The 18626-nt window shown below is 64.2% G+C and overlaps 2 protein-coding genes across 2 annotated transcripts; one reads left to right on the forward strand and one right to left on the reverse strand.

The window, feature by feature from the left end:
- Window positions 1–141: 141 nt before the first annotated feature.
- OCLN (occludin) lies at window positions 142–8620 on the forward strand. Its single transcript, XM_080385234.1, has 9 exons — window positions 142–621; window positions 1920–1965; window positions 2349–3066; window positions 4195–4353; window positions 6640–6803; window positions 6915–7103; window positions 7176–7347; window positions 7854–7895; window positions 8021–8620. Exons 1-9 carry the CDS (start codon window positions 243–245, stop codon window positions 8120–8122), a joined length of 1971 nt encoding a protein of 656 aa, XP_080241360.1. The 5' UTR covers window positions 142–242; the 3' UTR covers window positions 8123–8620.
- A 689-nt stretch (window positions 8621–9309) lies between these two features.
- Window positions 9310–17853, reverse strand: NR2F6 (nuclear receptor subfamily 2 group F member 6). Its single transcript, XM_080385246.1, has 4 exons — window positions 17043–17853; window positions 13278–13372; window positions 11473–11997; window positions 9310–10948 (listed from the first exon to the last, which is right to left on the reverse strand). Exons 1-4 carry the CDS (start codon window positions 17285–17287, stop codon window positions 10674–10676), a joined length of 1140 nt encoding a protein of 379 aa, XP_080241372.1. The 5' UTR covers window positions 17288–17853; the 3' UTR covers window positions 9310–10673.
- Window positions 17854–18626: the final 773 nt, after the last annotated feature.

Below are 18626 nucleotides of genomic sequence, written 5' to 3' on the forward strand. Positions count from 1 at the left end.
GCCCCAGGGACCCTTGTGACCCCGGGCTCCCCAGGGAGGTTGGGGGGGCTCTGGGGGCGCATGCTCCCTGTTCCCACGGTGGGGGCCAGGCCCTGGCTGTGCCCCTCACCTCCTGTGAACTAGGGACCCCCCCACCCTGAGGCAGCAGGTGCAGCTGCAGTAGTGGCCAGAATCGGTGTAAATAAAACATTGTAATAATTTATTTTCTTTCTTCTTTTTTGGGGGGTGGTGGGGATGTCTTAATGGGCATCCTGGGGCACCCACAGCAGCTGGCTGCCGGCAAACGCGCCCCACCCCAGCACCCATGGGACCCTCCTGTCCCCAAGCAAACAAAGCGGGGATGGGGGGGGTGTGAGCAGACCCCCGCCCCCGAAGCCCTGCGGGGTCCCAGCCGGGGGTGCCCCCCGCCCCGTTTCGGCCCCCTCCTTATCACAACCGGGGCGCCGGGCCGGGGGTGCGGCTCTGGAAGCGGCCCCTGGGGCTCCCCCCTCCCCATCTCCACCCCTCCCCTCCCCTTCCCGGAGGCGGAAACCGGGGCCGGTCTCCAGCAGCGCCGCCGTCGCCGCGCCGCCGGTCCCGGCTGCCATTTTAAGGTGAACAAAGAGGCGGAGGCGCGGGCAGGTGAGTGGCTCCGCGGCGGGCGGGACCCCCGGCACCGGCACCGGGGGGAGAGCGGGCGAGCGGTACGGGAGGGGGCACCGGGGGGCCCCGCTCCCCGCCGCGCACGGGGGGTCCGTCCTGCCCCGCCGCCCCTGCGCGCACTGGGGTCCCACCGGCACCGAGCTCCCCATCGGTACCGGGCTCCCCACCGGCACCGGGGTCCCCACCGGTACTGGGCTTCCTACCGGCACCGGGGTCCCCACCAGGCTCCCTACTAGCACCGAGCTCCCTACGGCACCAGGCTCCCCACCGGGGTCCCTACCGGTACCGGCACTAGGCTCCCCACCAGCACCGGGGTCGGCACCGGTACTGGGCTTCCTACCGGCACCGGGGTCCCCACCAGGCTCCCTACTAGCACCGAGCTCCCTACGGCACCAGGCTCCCCACCGGGGTCCCTACCGGTACCGGCACTAGGCTCCCCACCAGCACCGGGGTCGGCACCGGGCTCCCCACCGAGCTCCCCCACCGGCATCGGGTTCCCCACTGGGGTCCCTCCCGGTACAGGGGTCGGCACACGTGGTCCCACCGAGTTCCCCCGCCGGTACCGGGCTCCTCAGTGCACCGGGGCTCCCGGCGCCGCAGCCCCGGCGGGTGGAAGGCGGGAGGCGGGGGGGGATCGGGGCCGGGTTCGCTCTGCCCGCCCGGTGCCCCCGCAGCGCGGGAAGGACCCCCGAAGCCCCCGGCCCCGTGTCCTCCTCGGGGTGCCCTGGGGTTATCGCTCCGGGAGCCCGTCCCTGCTGCTGCCGTGCCCCGGTGGCCGCTTGGGCGGGGGTCCCCGGTGGGGCGGGGGGGTCAGGCCGCGGCCCCGGGACTTAATCCGACTGGGGCGGGTGGGTTTGGGGGTTTACGGGGGGTGGGATCCCCTGAAGTGTGTGTGTGTTGGTTTGGGCACCCAGGGGGACCCCCGGGGCACCTCTGGGACCACAGCTGCACCCCAGACCCCCGCTGCCCACACTTGCTGGGGGTCAAGGGCTGCCACCCCCCGCGCCCCCAGCCCAGGGGCCTGATCCTGCATGCTCAGCCCTGGCACTGCCGGAGCGGGTGCCTGGGTTGGGTTTCCCACAGGGTTCAGGTTTCCCTTGCTCTGCTCCCTGTGCCGCAATGGGGGTCTTTGGGCCAGGGGGGGTCTCTGCACGGGGCCGGCCCTACATCAACTTTGAAAAAAACCCAGTTTTTTAAAACTGATTTGGTACTTTTCACTGCGTTGTTGCTAATGGGTCCTGGTTGTTTTTTTTTTTTGTTTTTTTTTTCAAATCCAGCCAGATCTGCTTACGGAGAAGCCTTCAGGGTTAGCGCCAGCCTTGGGTAAGAGCTTTTCAGTTTTAATTAGAATTTAAACAATCCAATTCATTCAGGTGATGCCTGGTGGTTGGGTGGGCCCGGGGGGAGCGGGGGGCTGGGGGGGCCGGGTCTCATGCGTGGGGCAGGGCTGGGGTGCGCCCTGGCAGATGCGCCGTGACTCACTTCTCCTCCCTGTGCCTCAGTTTCCCCATCAGCAGCGGTGGCTCTGGTGGCACGGGCAGGTGGTTGTTGACGGTGTCATTGGGCTGGGGACAGGGGACCAAAGTCCCCGCCAGGCGTGCGGAGATGTAGAAACCCGGGAGCTGCATCTTGCAGAGCCGCAGCGCCGGTGCTGGCACCTCCTGGTGCGCAACCAGCTCTGACAGCTCCATCCCTCTCCCCACCAGGCTCTCCGCCACCGCCACCATGTTCAGCAAGAAGTCCTACGATGGCCCCCCCATGGGCTATGGCCCCCCCACAGGCTACGGTCCACCCACGGGTGATTATGGCTACGACTACGGTGCCCGCTCGCCCCCACCGGGCTCTTATTACATTGAGGACGTGCCGCAGCACTTCTACAAGTGGACCTCGCCACCCGGCGTGGTGAGGATCCTGGAGGCCATGGTCATCCTGCTCTGCATCGCCATCTTCGCCTGCGTGGCCTCCACCCTGGCCTGGGAGTACGGCTACGGCTTTGGGGGGGCTTATGGCAATGGCCTGGGGGGCTTCTACGGTTCTGGCTACTATGGCAGTGGGTTGAACTATGGCTACGGTTACGGGGGCTACTACGGTGGGGTCACCAACCCGCGGGCGGCCAACGGCTTCATGATCGCCATGGCTGTGCTCTGCTTCCTGGCCCAGCTGGGGCTCTTCGTGGCCAGCATCACCAAATCGAGCAGCTCCCGCTCCCGGCGCTTCTACCTTGTGGTCATCGTGGTGTGCGCCGTGCTGGCCATCGTCATGCTCATCGCTTCCATCGTCTACATCGTGGGCGTCAATCCCCAGGCGCAGATGACCGGCAGCTACTACTACAACCCCTTGCTGACCATGTGCAGCCAGGTCTACAGCGGCAGCACCTACCTGAACCAGTACCTCTACCACTACTGCACCGTGGACCCCCAGGAGGTGAGGGTGCACCCCCAGCTCTGGCCAGACACCCCCTCTTTGACCCGAACTGGCAACACAAACCTTTTGCCCTGCTTCAAACGTGATGCTGAGCAAGGGCAGCATGTGTCCTGCCCTCGGGATGCGTGCGTAGTGCCGCGTCCCTGGGGTTTTCCCTCCGTCTTTAATGGTTTTGGTGGTTCTGATTGCTGTGGGGTGGCAGGGGGTGGCTGGATCCCAGCTGAATCCCAGCCCAGCTGTTTGCTGGGGCAGCAGGAGGAACTGGGGCGAGCTGGCTGCCAGCGCTGTGGAGTTTCAGGGAGGGGATGGTCTGTTGTCCCGGTGCAGACCCGGTATCTGGTACTTTGGTCTCCCCGGTCATAAAAGTATTTGAACAAGGTTGGGGCAGGGTGGGCTGTGAGTGCCAGGATGGGTGCGGGGTCAGGTTGCCAGCTGGGTGCCAGCTCTCTGCCAGAACCCATGGTGCTGCCAGCCTGGCTGGGGAGCCCAGCGGGTCAGTGGGGCAACCAGAGCCCTCAAAACAAAGTTCACCAGCCCTGGTTTCGGCTGGGGCCAGCGGGGATCCTGCGTGGCACATGGGCTGGGACTGGTGCTGCCGGTTCCCAGCCGGCCAGGCTGGCCGTGCCACATTCCTGCACCCTGAGCAGGGGGAGCCGCACACCTGCGCTGCTCCTGCTCCATGCAGAGGCCAAGCATGGCCTAATCCGTCCTCACCTGCCCCATTCCAGCATGGCTGCAGGGATCCAGCTCATGGGAAACCATCGGGGCAGGGACACAGCTGCGTGGGGTGGAAGCTGGCCTGTGGCCGAGCCAGCAGCGGGCTCGGGGTGCTGTGCCGAGGTGCTGGAGGGTGCCAGCTCCCGGCTGCTCCCCAGGCCCCAAACTTTTCGTCTCCCCTTGGGAAAATCAGCCCCCCCTCCCCGTTGCTTGAGCTGGCCCCCAAAACTCTCAGACCTCTGCTGGGCTCCATCCCACCGTGTGGGGGTCTGACATAGGGAGGATTTTGGGATGAGGGGAGCAATTCCCACTCAGCTCGGGGAGGTGCAGGGTACCTGGACCCCTGGGAAGGGGTCTTCCCAGCCCTGCAAGGACCCCCACCCTGAGAGCCCCCTCCCTCTGCCCCTCCAGGCCGTGGCCATTGTCTGCGGGTTCCTCATCGTCATTCTGCTCTGCCTCATCTGCTTCTTCGCTCACAAGACACGGAGCAAGATCTGGAAGTACGGGAAACCAAATATTTACTGGGACAAGGTGCCGGTGGTCCAGGAGGGTCCGAACGTGGAGGAGTGGGTGAGTCTGAGCATGAGCTGGGGGTGCTGGTGTGTACCCGGGGCTGCGGGGGGGTCTGTGTGTCCGTCCCCCCCCCTGCCCCGAGCATCCTCCCCGCCTACCCTCTATCAGCGGGGCTGGCTGCGCCCGAGGCAGTGCGGGGTTGGGATGTACCGGGGTGAGCACAGGGGCTGCGTGGGGACCCCGGGGCTCCCCCTGGGACCGGGGCTGTGCCGAGCCATGCCATTCCCCTCTACCAGCCTGGCCCCAGGGCTTTGTGCCAGGAGCCTCTTTGTGCCTGGCTTGTGCCATATGGGTGCCTGGTCCCGGTGTGTTTGCACGCCGCAGCAGGCAGCTCCTGGGTTGCGGCGTTATCACCACCGGTGCGATGCTGTGCCCAGTGCTCACCGGGTCCCTCCCTGTCACCCCGTTTCGGCACTGTGTTTTTTCCCAGTCGGCACCGTTCCCTGGCACAGCGAGGCTTTGCACAGGTTGCCGGGCTGGGCGAGCTGGTCTCAAACTCCCTGAAAGACAAACAGGGTGGGAGCTGATGGGCTGGGTGCCAGGAGCACAGCACCCAGGGCTCTGGGTCCCTTCCCTGTTGCTCACCCCCATGCGCAGGGACGCCGGCCATGAGACGCTGCCCGTTGACACGGTTTGGTTTCAGTCTCGGCAATGATTAACCGGCTTTCACGGGGCTGTGCCACCCCGCTGCTGTGGAGGAGGCTGGGGGCTTTGCAGCCACCAAACCAGCACTGACTGGGCTTCAAATGCACCGGTGTCCCTTGGGTGGGGGGTGCTGGGGAGCCCCCTGCTGCAGCGTGGTCCCGGGGAGGTGCCAGTCCCAGCCTGGCCCCGCTGTGCGCCAGGATGTGCCCCATCCTGTCCTCGCCCTGCAGCTCCCTGAGCTGGTGCCTCTGCAGGTGCCGGTGCCTGGGGAGGGTGCGGGAAGCCTGCATCATCCCATGGGAAGGAGCCTTTGAAATCCACCCCTGCCCCAGAGCACAGCTCTTGGGGTGCTGCCGTGATGGGTGGCAATGGGCCATTGTGTGGGCAGGGGGCTGCATCCCTGTCCCCAGCCCGGTGAGACTGGGGCAGCCCCGGGTTCTCGGGCACCGGGCTTCCCACCGGGGCTGGGAGTGAGGATGTTCATCACGTTTATCCCAAACTTTCAAGGCAAACCTGGAGTCGAGCACCACAAGTTGCTCCCCAGCCCCAGAAAGCTGGGCTCTGCTCCCCACGCCTTGCTCTGCCTGTAGGTCTAATATTTATTTTTCATTTTGCAGAAATACCTTTGTTCTGGTTTATTTATTTTTAAAAGTCCCTCCCTTACAAAGCATTTCCTGGCCTCCTGGGGGCCGGGCTGGTGGGTGGGGGCAGGACCTCATGCACCCCTGGCTGCCCTTCACCTGCCCCTCGGGGGGGTCTCCGCTCTGCTGGGTGGGGATGCAGCAGTGGGGGGGTGCCGGGGTGTGAAACCCTCCTGGGACACCTCGGTCCCTGTTTATGGTCAGGACTGAGATAAACGGGTGACCTTCGAGCGGGCGTGAGCCACCACGTGAGCCACCGCGTCCTGGCATGGCACAGGGACATGGCTGTCCCCATGCTGGTGGCCCTCTTCGGCGAAGTGGGGCTGGGAGCAGCCCCCAGTTAACCATGTCTTCGTTAAGAGCTGGAGGAAGTGGCTTCGTGGGCTGAGGTCCCCAGGGCCAGGGACCGGCTTCCGCACAAACAACCCACAAAGGCCAGGAAGGAAGGGGGGGGAGGGACAGACGGATGCCCCATGTCCTCCTTGAGGAGCCCTGGCTGTGCTGGGGCAGCAGTGAGGGTCCAGGGGGGGCGGGCGAGGCTGGATGGGGTGAGCACACAGCCCCTGGCAAAGCCGGGGGGGTGTCACCCTGGGAGTGCAGAGCTGGGTGCCAGGACCCCCACCCCGAGCTGTGTGTCCATCTGTGCTTGTCTCCCAATGGGACCCCCCTGCTGCGGCACTGGGGTCTGTGGGTCCTTCTTTGGGGCATGTCTTGCAGCATCCCCCCTCCCCAAGTGCTGCTCTGCCCACCCGTGGGGGGTCCCCCATCCCTTGCCCCCCGTAGCCGTGTGGGGCACCCCACTGCAGCTGTGCCGGGGCTCACCCCCCTGCTGGGACCACAGGCAAGAGGCCCCCAGGGGTGGGGAGGGCGTTTCTCTGGCCACATGGATGGAGACCCGCATCCTGGTGTGCCGGCTGCCATGGTCTGCGCCCTGCTCAAGGAGGGGCGAGTGTCCCCACCGCCCAGGCACGCGGCTGAGCCCTTCTCCCTGCTCCAGGTGAAGAATGTGGCCGATGGGGCCAGTGTGCAGGACGAGACGGCCACGCTCGCCTACTCGGAGAAGCCGACGAGCCCCATCACTGCGCCACCCTACAGCCCCCCCTCCTACAGCTACCCCCCCCAGAACGGGTACTACCCCTCCGGGACCTACAGCAGCCGGGGGTGAGTGGCCGGGCAGGGCAGTTGGAAGGGCTTGGGGGGTGCCGACACCGACACCTTGGGTATCTGCCCCCCCTGTGCTGAGCTGGCTGATGTCCCCTGTGTCCCATGCAGGGACCAGCCGGACCGGGCGGCCAGCCCCAGCCCGGCAGAGGAGAAGGTGCGGGAGCAGCCCACCAAGCCCCCCGCCCGCCGTGGGCGCCGGCGCCGGCGCAACCCTGAGCTGGACGAGTCGCAGTATGAGACAGACTACACCACAGCCGTGGAGTCTGGTGACGAGCGGGACCAGGACCAGTGGGGCAGGTGAGGGGGGACCCCTGGGAGCTCCCCACCATCACTGGCCATCTGGGGCCTGACCCTGCCCCTCTCCCACAGCCTGTACCCCCCCATCACCTCAGACAGCACCCGCCAGAAGTACAAGCAGGAGTTCGACACGGACCTGAAGCGCTACAAGCAGCTCTGTGCCGAGATGGACAACATCAATGACCGCCTCAACCAGCTCAGCAAACAGCTCGACAGCATCTCTGAGGACAGTCCCCAGTACCAGGTTAGGGCTCTGGGAGCCGTGGGGATGCCATGGGGTCACCAGATGATGTGGGGCCTTGGGGATGGATGCTGTGGGGTCACTAGGATGCTGTGGCACATTGGGGACAGATGCTGTGGGGAAATGGGATGCTGTGGAGCCTTGGGGATGGATGCTGTGGGGCATTGGGGATGGATGCCGTGGGGATCTGGGATGCTGTGGGGCCTTGGGGATGGATGCTGTGAGGTCACCAGGATGCTGTGGGACCTTGGGGATGGATGCTTGTGAGGATCTGGGATGCTGTGGGGCATTGGGGATGGATGCAATGGGATCACTGGAGTGCTGCGGGGCATCTGGGATGCTGCAGGCCATCAGGGATGGATGCTGTGGAGCACCTGGGATGGATGCTGCAGGGTGTCAGGGATGCTGCAGGGTATCAGGGACTTGTCCCAGTGGGGTGCCCACCCTTGTGGCTCCAGGCCGTGGTGCCAGCTAGTTGTGACCCCCGCTCCTGCCCGTCTCCTTTGCAGGATGTTGCCGAGGAGTACAACAGGCTGAAGGACCTGAAGCGGGTGAGTCTGGGGTCCCATCTGAAGCAGGGCTGGCTTGGTGCAATGCGGCTGGGGGGGAAGGTCGGAAAGCGCAGCCCCCTCCCCACAGCCCCCGCAGCTGAGGCCGGTCCTGTGCTGCCTTTCAGAGCCCGAACTACCAGACGAAGAAGCTGGAGACCAAAACCCTGCGCAACAAACTGTTCCACATCAAGCGGATGGTGAGCGACTACGACAAAGTGCGGGGGTAGCCTGTGCTGCCCTGACGACCACGGCGGGATGGGCACGAGGGGCTCCCCGCTCCCCACCCACCCTTTCCAAAGACTTTGGTGCATTTTGTACCTTTGTTTGTATTAAAAAACCTGAGCCCACCATTGAAAGCCACTCCGCACTGTCAGTGCCAAGGGCAAGGGGCGGGAGGAGGCTGCTGGAGGGAACCCCCCTGTCCCCCACTGTCCCCATCCTGCGCACTGGGGGCCATGGATCCCTTCCTGCTGCTGTAAATATGTTTGAGGAGGGTCTGCAGCCCCCAACTGTCTCTGCTGGGGTTGGGGTACCAGAACGTGGCTGGATGGGGCAGAGCATCCCTCGGCCGGGCACCTGGGGGGGCAGAGCCCTGCATCCCCTGAGCCCCCAGGGCTGCCCTTTGGGGAGCAGCCCTGGGCAGGGGAGGTATTTTATAAGGAACTGGCTGAAACTGTGTATTTTTTTTTTTTTGTAATAAATAAACTGTATCTATTGATTTTAAACTCGTGCTGGTGTGAAAGGGGCCACGCTGGGAGCAGTACCTCCGGCGGGTGGGTGGCCCAGGCTGGACCTGGGGCTGTCCCCAGGGTTGTCCTCCTGCATGGTGGCCCTGGCATGGCTGTGGTGCTTCCCAGTCCCTGTGGAGCTGACATCCCCATGATGCTGCATGGATCCTGTGCCCCCTACCCTGCATGTGCTGTGGGGAGCAGCTGTGGTCCCCAGGGCAGCCCCCACCCTCCCTAGACCCCACACTGGGATCCCCCAGACCCGCCTGGGTCCAACCACTGATGCTGCCCAGCCACACAGGGCAAACACAGCACCCCACTCCCAGCCCCATCCTGATGGGGGGGACCCCCAAAGCCCCCCTGCTTTGCTCCCAAAGGCCAAGTACAAACCTCTGTGCTGGCTCTGGTGTCCCACCATGCCGCTGATCCACTTCTTCCCCAGCAGACTGCGGGCAACAGGATTTATTCCCATGGGACCCCTGTGTTGAAGACCTGGAGTGGCACCCCATACAACCACCACCCCCAAATCCCCAATTTTTTCAAAAATTTTCCAATTTTAGATGCCTTCTAAAGGTAAAATTTTGGGGGACTGTATCTCCCACTCTGCTTCATCTCCTTTCATCACCCTGGGCTTCAGCATCTCCGCAGGATAAGCCCCTTTTCCCGCTCACAGCAGATCCCTGGCGTTGTAAGAAACATCTTTTATTGACTTCAGTTAATTTGTTTAGTATCATTGAACAAGGATTATATTTTCAGTGAATCAATCTAAATGACAAATCCCTGGCTAATCCTGCCTCCGTCTGTTTGCACGGTGGATACCCCTGAGAAGCAGAGCCCAGGGGACAACCCTTGGGCACCTGATCCCAGGCTGGCAGCACCGCTGGCACAGGATCAGAGGCCACAGGGCATCCCTCGTCCCTCCAGGGTGGCTCTGCCTCTCGTGTGCCCCCTCCTCCGGCACAGCTTAGCCCTGGGGACAAGGACCCCCACACACCAGCATCACCTCTTTCCAGCCTGATTCTGTTCCCCAGCCCCCTCCAGCATCTCTCCCCCAAACCTGGCTTACAAAAAATAATGAGGCACAGGAACATAGTGAGCGTGGGGAGGGGGATGCTGGCAACCACCCACCAGCATGAGGATGGTGGTAGGTGCTGGATCTGGCCTGGAGAGGGGGCAAAGCACCAAGCAAGGCAGTGAGGAATGAGCCTGGGGAGAAGGGCTGGGTGCTGTGCAGCACCCAAAAAAGACCCCTTGGTTTGCATCCTGCATGGTGCATGGCCCCTGTCAGCCACCCCCAGCCCCTCCCCGTGCCCCAGCAGTGGAGATGCTTCAGTGGAAAGTGCAGGGGGGCGCTGGAACCAGGTGGGGACAAGATCTGTCCCCAAAAAAGGGCTGCTCCAAGCTTGGTGCTTCAGTCCTTGAGGCTGGATATGGCCCAGGTGGGCAGGGGCAGCCCCTGTGCAGGGACAAAGGGGCTTTACAATGACCCTTTTGCCATGATTGCCAGGACAGGGAGGGGGACAGAGGCAGGGGTCCCCACAACTGGACCCTGCAGAAGATGGCTCTGCACAGCTGGGGTTCCACCACGCTTCAGCCTGGCTGGTCCCATGCCTCCCATCACCTGTCCCAGCCTCCTGTCATCTGGAATTCAGATTCAGAGGGGGCAGCAGAGGACGGCACCCCCCTCCCCAGGCTCCAGCCCGGCTCCGACGCAGGGACAGAGCGAAGGACCAGCCCCAGGGATGCTCAGAGGTTCCCAGGGGGGACTGGGGGTCCGAGGAGCTCCACTTCACAGAGGTACAGAAGAGTTCGGTGTGTGACAGCGGTGGCACAGCCAGTACCTTGGGGTTCAGGAGGACAATGCTGTGCCCCCACTGCGTCTGGAGGGCGCAGCCCCTGCCACTGTGGCAGACAGACGAGCTACAAGGCAGCTGCAGGGTGGGGGCCAGCACAGTTCGGGGCTCCCCGGGGACGGTACCGTCTCAGGGTGCTGGAGGGAATCCAGGTCTGGCTGCTGGGTGTCCCCAGGGTGGGGGACAGGCTCCGTCCCTTACTGCCCTGTCCCGTAGGGCCAGTTGAAGGTGCTCCCAGACAGCAGCATGTCCCTGATTAGTGTTTCGATGGGTGTCTTCCCCACCAGCCTCATGAAGAAGAGCTGGGAGATGAGGGCGGCCGGCACGGCGCGGAGAGCCGGCAGCCGCAGTAGGAGCCGGCCGAAGCGCTGGGGCTGCGAGGGGTACTGCGAGCGCACGTACTCGGTCAGCGCCACCTGCGCCTTCTCCTGCAAGCTCTCCACGTGCGCCGGGTCCGAGAGGCCACAGGCATCTGTCAGAGGGATGGGATGGAGAGGAGTCAGTGGTCAGAGCCCCCCAGTACCCCCAGCGAGACCCCCCCCTCCCTCAACCGCCTGCCACGGTTGCATTCCTGCCCTTGCCAAATTAGGGGATGCAGCCGCATGGTGCAAGAGCACGGCTTGGACCGCTCTGCATGCAAAGGGCTGCTGCAGGCTCGTCCCCGCCAGTCAGGACTGGGCACCTCTGTGGAATGAGAGGAGCATGGACAGAAGGATGGGGCTCCCCAAGACCCTCCCAAGCAAGGGGGTTCGTTCCTGTAGGTCTCATTCCCATTGCCCCACGAAGCTCATCCCTGCACCCAGATGGACAAGCTGGGATGCTGCACACCACAGTGGTGAAGTGCCAGGGCACAGGGACTCTGCCACTGCCCCCAGGAGCCACGTGATGCTCTCTGGACCCCAAACCCCCAGGGAAATGGGAGGCAGAGGCTCCCTGGGCGCTTATTGCTCTGTGGGGTGGGGATGGGGACAAAGCCTGCTCGCGGCACCAACCTACCGGGCGTGAAGAGCGCGATGGCTTTCAGGCAGCTGTACTCGGCCGAGTCTACCTGGAGCCGGTTGAGCTTCTCCACCTGATCCTGAAAGATGCGGATCTGGTCCATGAAGGAGACAACACGGTCGGCTGACATGGGGGAGGCATGGAAGCCGGCAGCCGCCAGCAGTGGAGCCATGTGCAACGGCAGCGCTGACTGCGCTGCATTGAGGACGAAGAGCTCGCTCCAGCTGAGCCGTAGCAGGGCCACTTGGTCGGAGACAGGCAGCTCGGGGAAGAAGGGGATGTTCCGGGCCCATTCCACTGTGCTGAAGAGGAGGCGGGCGGCCAGCTCGCAGATGTTGTCGATGCCCATGACGCTGCCCTGCTGCGCGTACTGTGAGCCGTAGCGGGCGGCAGGGTAGGGCTCAGCCCGCAGCAGCTGTGAGATGAGCTCCGACACCGGCTGCCCATTGAAGTATTCCCCACTGGGCAAGGCGTTGGGGCTGGTGCTGGAGTGGGTGGGGGGGATCCGGCCCCGCTGCACAGCTGGGGGGAAGGAGAGGAGGTGTCTGCCTGCTTCTGTATCCTGCCGCATCCCCCATCCTGCTCCCGGGGGGCAGAGGGACCCCCAGGCAGGATGGGGATGCTCCCACCACCCACCCTGCATCCCGGCATCCCCAGCAGTGCCAGATCCTGCCACCCCACGGAACAATGGGCAGCTTTCAGGCGCTTGGGGAGAGGGAGGTGGTGCGTGCCACACGCTGCACCCGCCGGCGAGCTGCCTGCACGAGCTGCGCTAATCTATTTAGCATCCCAGTGATTCACCAGCAACTCCCAGGCTGCCGGCGCTGCAGCTTGGCCATGGCCTCCAACCAGCAGCTGGGCTGGGACAGCATCCGTGCTGCCTCCTCCTCTGCAAGGACCCATGGCTACGACCGTGCTGTGCCAGACCAGGTGCCCTGCTGGCATCACGGCCCCCTGTGTCGCCTGCAGTGGAGCAAGGCAATTGCTACCCAAGGTCATCGCATGGCGGCAATCATTTATTTGCAAATAAAACGTCCATCTTGGAAGCGTCGTTAACCCTGGGTCACTCCCCCTCCTAATTGCATTCAGGGAGAGCCATTTTTCAGCTCCCCCCCTCTCCCATTAGCGCCCACTATTTGCTCAGTCCCTAGTAATTAATTTATGGGCTGTTCATGAGCCACTTAAATGAGAGCTCTAAATCATGCTAAGTGGCAATAATGCCATCTCGACTCCTCTGGAAAGGAGGGAATTACTGTCCTGCTTCCAGTATCCTTCCCTCCTTGCTCCTCACATTAATGCCACCTGCCGCCGAGCAGCCTCGGCACCTCGGCAGAGCCCGCGCCAAGCCCCAGCACAGCCCCAGCACCTCCATCAGCATCCCGTAACAGGGATCGGGGATTTCAGGTTAAACCCTTCATGCCATTTGCAGCAGTCTGGGAAACATTTGGGGTTTACGCCCCTGGGCGAGGGGGAGTGAGCAGAAAGCAGCCAGGTGACCCTGTGGGAGCTGGTCCCAGCTCACCGCCACCGTGCCTGGGGCACCAGGGCTGTCCTGGCTCCAGGTGTGCCACCTTATCAGCAAAAACCTCTGGCTTTTCCAAACAAACACCACCTGTGCTGCCGGCACCAAGGGCAATTCAAGGAGGAAAAAAAAGAGGAAAAAAAAAAAAGGGGCAAATGTGGCATTTTGCTGCTAACAGCGTTCCTGGAGAGATGGGAGAGCACCCGGCAGCACCAGGAGCAGAGCAGGCACTGGCAGCACCCAGACCCTTCAGGAACCGTCGCCGTGGCGCTGGCATTACCTTCCTTCCTCATCCCCACGCGGAAACACTTCTTCAGGCGGCAGTACTGGCATTGGTTGCGGTGGTGCTGGTCAATCTGGCAATCACGGTTGGACCTGCAGGCAGGATCGGGCAGATGAGGTGCTGGGGCAGAGTTACGCAATGCTGCCGGGGGTCCCTGAGCCCTGCCGAGCTGCTCTGCCACCCATCTCCCCACCGCCCTCGGGCAAAGCCCTTCACCTCCGAGCATGGCCCCCTCCTCACCGGCCGTGGCTGTGCCACACCAGCCCCTGGCACGCAGGCACTTGAATGCTATAGAAACAGCGATTTCCTACCGCTGGCACTGCTGGTTTGTGCTGCCAGCGATTTCCGATCCTGGCAAGGCCCCCGTGGTCCCATCCTGGGGGATATGGCGGGATGGGTGCCAGGGAACAATGCCCCATGTCCTGGCACAAGGCGGGGAAGTGGTGGAGCAGCTCCTGGCCTCACTGCCCAACTTGCAAGGAATTTCGAGGAATTTCAACTATTTCCTGCAAGGCTGCCCCTGCAGCGCTGAGGCTGTGACCCCTTGGGCACCCAGGCATCCCCCACAGTGGTGGCACAGCCCCGCATCCTCCGTGCTCCGGTCTGGCCTCCACCGACCCCTGCAAACATGGCAAAGCAAAACCCAGCAGCTCTGGCACACATGCCCCCATCCCCAGCGTGGGGCCTGCACCGGCCCAAAGGATGCTTTACCCCTCGAGTGCCCTTGGAGCCTGCAAGAGGGTGATGCCCACCCCCTGGCATGCACGTCCTGCCCTGGGCAAGGAGCTGCGGGCACTGGGAAGCCCTGCACCACGCGGCGGGGCACCGGCCACCATCAAAGCCACCCACCTACCTCTGCTCCCGCAGCATCACTAGGAGCAACACGCTGGGACAGGCTGAGGGGGATGCTCCCAAGCAGCATCATTAGCATCCAGCACCTCCCCCCCTCCCCCCGCCCTGATTCCCAGGGGGTCCTCGCGCAGCCAAGGGATGCAGCAGGCACGGGTGAAACCAGCGCTTGCACGTCCCACCCAAAGGCTGTCACGGCAAATGGGGAGGGAGGGGGGTTATCGGCTAAACGGCGGTAAATTAAAGCATATAAAGCAGCAGGCAGGAAAGCACTGGCAGGGCCGGGGCAGAGCTCGGCTCTGCCTGGGAATCCTGACATGAATCTCCTCATCCCTACACGACTCCAGAGGCGAGACAGGCAGGGATTCCCACCGTGCTCAAACCGGAATTAATTCACCCTGAACATCACCACTGCGCTTAGCACATTTTAAAACGTGTTGCTGATAAAAAGTTATTCCAGTGGAGAAGTGATAGCTAATCAAAACGTCAGATTACATCTTCATCAGCTGCCTGCGCCTCGGTGGGGGCAAAGCTCCTGGCACCGCAGCCGAACCTCCCGGCAGGAGCCCGGCTGACCCTCACCGTGGCCTCTGGGCACCATCCCCCAGCACCAGGAAACCCCCCCAGCTCCCAGCAGCTCCTAGCAAGTTTCCCAACTGATAGGCTGCAACGACCTGGGAAACTGTGAGAATACAAAAGGCGTATACTGTGCTAATTATGTAATTAGAACATGTAATTATTTAGTGCAAGAACTAAACTGAATCCAACTCACTTTTAATATTCAAATTAGAGCAATCTTGGCTTGATGCTGCTTTTGACTCCTTGAACAAAGCAGATGCCAGGGCTGCTGGGGAGCATTGTTCCCTGCCCCTCCAACACTTTACTCCCTACTTGGAAAACCAACATTTTTCTATTGCACCAAATCACTTCCCAGCACAAAGAGGGGAAAAAAAACCCCAAAACATTTGAAATAGGTGCCCAGATACCGGTGACAAGTGCAGGGTAGAAATCCTGGGTGCTCACAGCCTGGGCAGAGTCGGTTCCTCTCCCAGGGAGCCCTGATTTGGCCTTTCCTTTGTTCCAGGAAACTGGAATTTCTCAAAAGCTGTATGTATTCCCCATCTTCAAATCATTAATCCCAAGCAGCCGCTCGGCTGGGTCTGCTGACAGGATCCTGCTGATGGGATGGGGAAACTGAGGCAGGGTCAGGGGTGATGCACACGCTGCATCCACACGCGCTGCGCCCATGGCAGGTGATGGGGAGGATGCTGCAGGACATGAGGGGCCGGTCACCGACCCCTGCCCCACGCCAGCAGCTCCAGGGCCCCGCTTCACCGCCACAAGCGGCTGGGCTGACGTCAGCTGGAAGCAGGCAGTGCCGGTGCCAGGAGCTGCCGAGAGAGGAGATGCTGTGCACGGGGGAGGACGAATCTAGGCCGCCCAAACGAGAGCAAGGCAGCTCGGAGACAGTTCCCACTGCAGAAGCAGCACTGCCCTTTCCCTTCCCGAGCACCTCAGCACCACCAGACGATGCTCAAAGCAGCCGGCCCCCGTCGGATGGGGAGAAGGCGGGATGCGGAGATGGGGTGTCCCGCTCACAGCCCAGCTGTGGGGTGCCCACGGCTGGGAGCCAGGTGCCACCCTCACTGGTTTAGCAAACGCTGCTGGAAGCGCTGGCACATGCACCCAGCCCTGCGAGCAAGCCCCTGTACGCACACCTACACCCCCCAGGGATCCCCCACATGAGGCAGCCAGCCCGATGCTCATTTTGGGCCCAAGAGAAACTCCAGAGTTATTTGCAGCTCCAAACTTTGCAGGGGGTCATATCCTGGTCCCGCTGGTGGCCTGGATCTGCCGGCCCGAGCATGGGGCCAGCAGGAGCTGCAGCCCCTCTCCCAGGCAGCCCACCGAGCGGTGCCCGCGGCATGCCGGGCTGTTGACACCTCTGGTTAGATTTATACTGGCTGCCGCACTGGTGCTTTCCCTGGGTGAGCGGCCGTGACCGAAGTGACTCACAACCGTGGCGCGTTTTCAGGCATTAGCCTGGAACGGCAATTAATGCCGGAGCAGAGCCGGGTGATGACGAGGACCTGGACACCGGCTGTGCCCCACGGCCCAGGGGATGCGGCAGCCAGAGCATCCATCCCTCTGGGGCTTTGGGATGCCGCAGGCAGAGAGGCTGCTTATGTGGGGTGCAGAGCATGCAGGGACCCCCGTGTTGTAGTGGGGGACCTGTGCTGCAGTGGAAGATGCTTGTGCTGCACTGGGGGACGCCCGTGCCATACTGGGAAATGCCTGTGCTACACTAGGGGACCCCAGTGCTGTGCTGGGAGATGCCTGTGCTGCACTGGGGAACCCCCGTACTGTACCAGGAGATGCCTGTGCTGCACTGGGGGACCCCTGTGCTGCACTAGGGGACCCCAGTGCCATACTGGGACATGCCTGTGCTGCACTGGGAGATACCTGTGCTACACTGGGGGACCCCTGTGCTGTGCTGGAAGATGCTTGTGCTGCACTGGGGGACACCCATGCTGCGCTAGGGGACCCCAGTGCTGTACTGGGAGATGCCTGTGCTTCACTGAGGGACCCCCGTGCCATACTGGGAGATGCCTGTGCTGTACTGGGAGACCCCCGTGCCATACTGGGAGATGCCTGTGCTGTACTGGGAGACCCCCGTGCTGCACCGGGGCCCCATCAGTGCTGCAGCAGGGCCAGCCTGCAGCCCCAGCAGGGCCAGCGCCGAGCTGCACGGGGGCCGCTGCAGAGCCACGCCAACGACCTGCACCGGGATCCCCCGGCGACCCGCACCGGGGGGCTCACCCTGAGGACCTGCACCCGCGCCAAGGCTCTGCCCCCTCGGGGGACTCTGGCCAAGCCCCCCCCCCCTCCTCCCAGCGTCCCCCCAGCCCCTACCTGCAGGTGTAGCTGAGGTTCCTGCGGATGCTGCGCTTGAAGAAGCTCTTGCAGCCCTCGCAGGTGAAGACCCCGTAGTGCTTCCCGCTGGACTTGTCCCCGCACACCACGCAGTCCACCGGCGCCCCGGCCCGCTCCTCCTCGCCGTGCTCCGCGTCGCTGCCGCCGCCCGCCGGGGACACCGCCTCCTCCCCGCCGCCGCCGCCGCCGTTGGGCTCGCCCCAGCCACCGGCCACCATGGCCATGGCTCCGCGGCCCCGGGGCTCAGCACCGGCCCCGCCGCCGCATGGAGCAGGGCCCGGTGCGCGGCGCCCGGCGCCTCCCGGAACGAGTTGAGCAAGTTTTTTGCGGGGTGGAGGCCGGTTTGGGATTTTTATGTTTTTTTAGGGGTTGAGGGGGGGGTTTGTCCGTCCTCCCCCGCTCTCTCTCCCTGGGCTCCCCCCCCCCCCCGTTAACGGGGGGGCTCCGCGGAAACTTTGCGGCGGCGGGAGCGGGGCGCGGCGCGGCGCATCCCCCCGCGGGGCGCGGCGGCTCCGGGCGCGGCGGCCGCCCCGGGGCTCGGCCGCATGCGGGGGCCGCCGCTGCCCGCCCCCGGTGGCTCCTCCGCTCCGCGGCACCGGCAGGGAAGGAGGAGGAGGAGGAGGAGGCGGCGGCGCTGCCCCGGCCCGCCCTCGCCCCTACGGGCCCCGCCGCCGCCGCCGCTGCATGCAGCCCGGTGCCGGTCCGGGTCCGGCGGGACCCGCTCCGCCGAGCCCCGGGGCTCTCCCCGCCTCCCGCGAAAGAGCAAAGTTCAGCCGCTGCCGCGGTGGCCGCCCTGGATGCTCCTCCCCGTCCTCCTCCCCTTCCGCTCGCCGCCCGCCGGGTCCTGCCCCGGCCCCGGCCCCGCCGCACCGGGCCGCCCCCGCCGCGCCGGGCAGCGGGGGGAGCGGGGGGTGGCTCTGCTGCGCCGCACCGGGGCTGTCCGCAGCGGCGGCGGCCGGGGGCACCCGGCACCGGCTGTGGCAGAGCCGGGCTCGGCCGCGGGCGGGGAGGGCGATGCGGTGCCGCGGGCGGTTTGTCCACGGGAGGTGGCTGGATGTGCCCCCCGCCCCCAGCCCACCCGCTGCTTTGGAGACCGGAGCCCTTGGCTGGCCCGGGGAGCACCCGGGGGGGCTGCACGGGGACCCCGGGTGCAGGGCCATGGCGTGCCACAGGCTGCGTTTACGGCTGTGGTCACAACTGAGGTCCTTGTGTGTGTGTCCCCAGCAAGTGACCTCTAAGCCACAGGGTGCGGCAACGGGGAAGTCCCCGGGCCAATGGACCACCGAACGCTGCCCTTGGGGACAGGGACCAAGCCCCTGCCTTGCTGCCACCAGCTCGGTGGCTGCAGTGTTTGGCGATGCCATTCGGGGCTGCAGCGGGAGGATGGGAAGCGATTCCCCCATGCCTGGCCCATGGCCAAGCCGCTGGAGTTGGCAATCCCCTCCTCTTGCCGACAGTCCCAGCGGGATCTTTAATTACTGCGAGTGGCACGAGGCTGGGGAGCCTTGTCTCGTGCGTGGCACGAGGGCCGTGGCTGTGCTGGGAGGTGCTCCCGTGGCACCC

This window comes from Falco punctatus, assembly GCF_963210335.1.
Source record: "Falco punctatus genome assembly, chromosome: 4".
NCBI lineage: Eukaryota > Metazoa > Chordata > Aves > Falconiformes > Falconidae > Falco > Falco punctatus.

Coding starts and splice junctions, on each gene's coding strand:
- OCLN (XM_080385234.1), top strand. CDS start 243: ATGGGCATCCTGGGGCACCCACAGCAGCTGGCTGCCGGCAAACGCGCC. Junction 1,966..2,348: donor AGGGTTAGCGCCAGCCTTGG/GTAAGAGCTTTT, acceptor TCTCCCCACCAG/GCTCTCCGCCACCGCCACCA. Junction 7,104..7,175: donor GACCAGGACCAGTGGGGCAG/GTGAGGGGGGAC, acceptor CCTCTCCCACAG/CCTGTACCCCCCCATCACCT.
- NR2F6 (XM_080385246.1), bottom strand. CDS start 17,287: ATGGCCATGGTGGCCGGTGGCTGGGGCGAGCCCAACGGCGGCGGCGGC. Junction 13,373..17,042: donor AACCTCAGCTACACCTGCAG/GTAGGGGCTGGG, acceptor TCCTGCCTGCAG/GTCCAACCGTGATTGCCAGA. Junction 11,998..13,277: donor CGTGGGGATGAGGAAGGAAG/GTAATGCCAGCG, acceptor CCTTCCCCCCAG/CTGTGCAGCGGGGCCGGATC.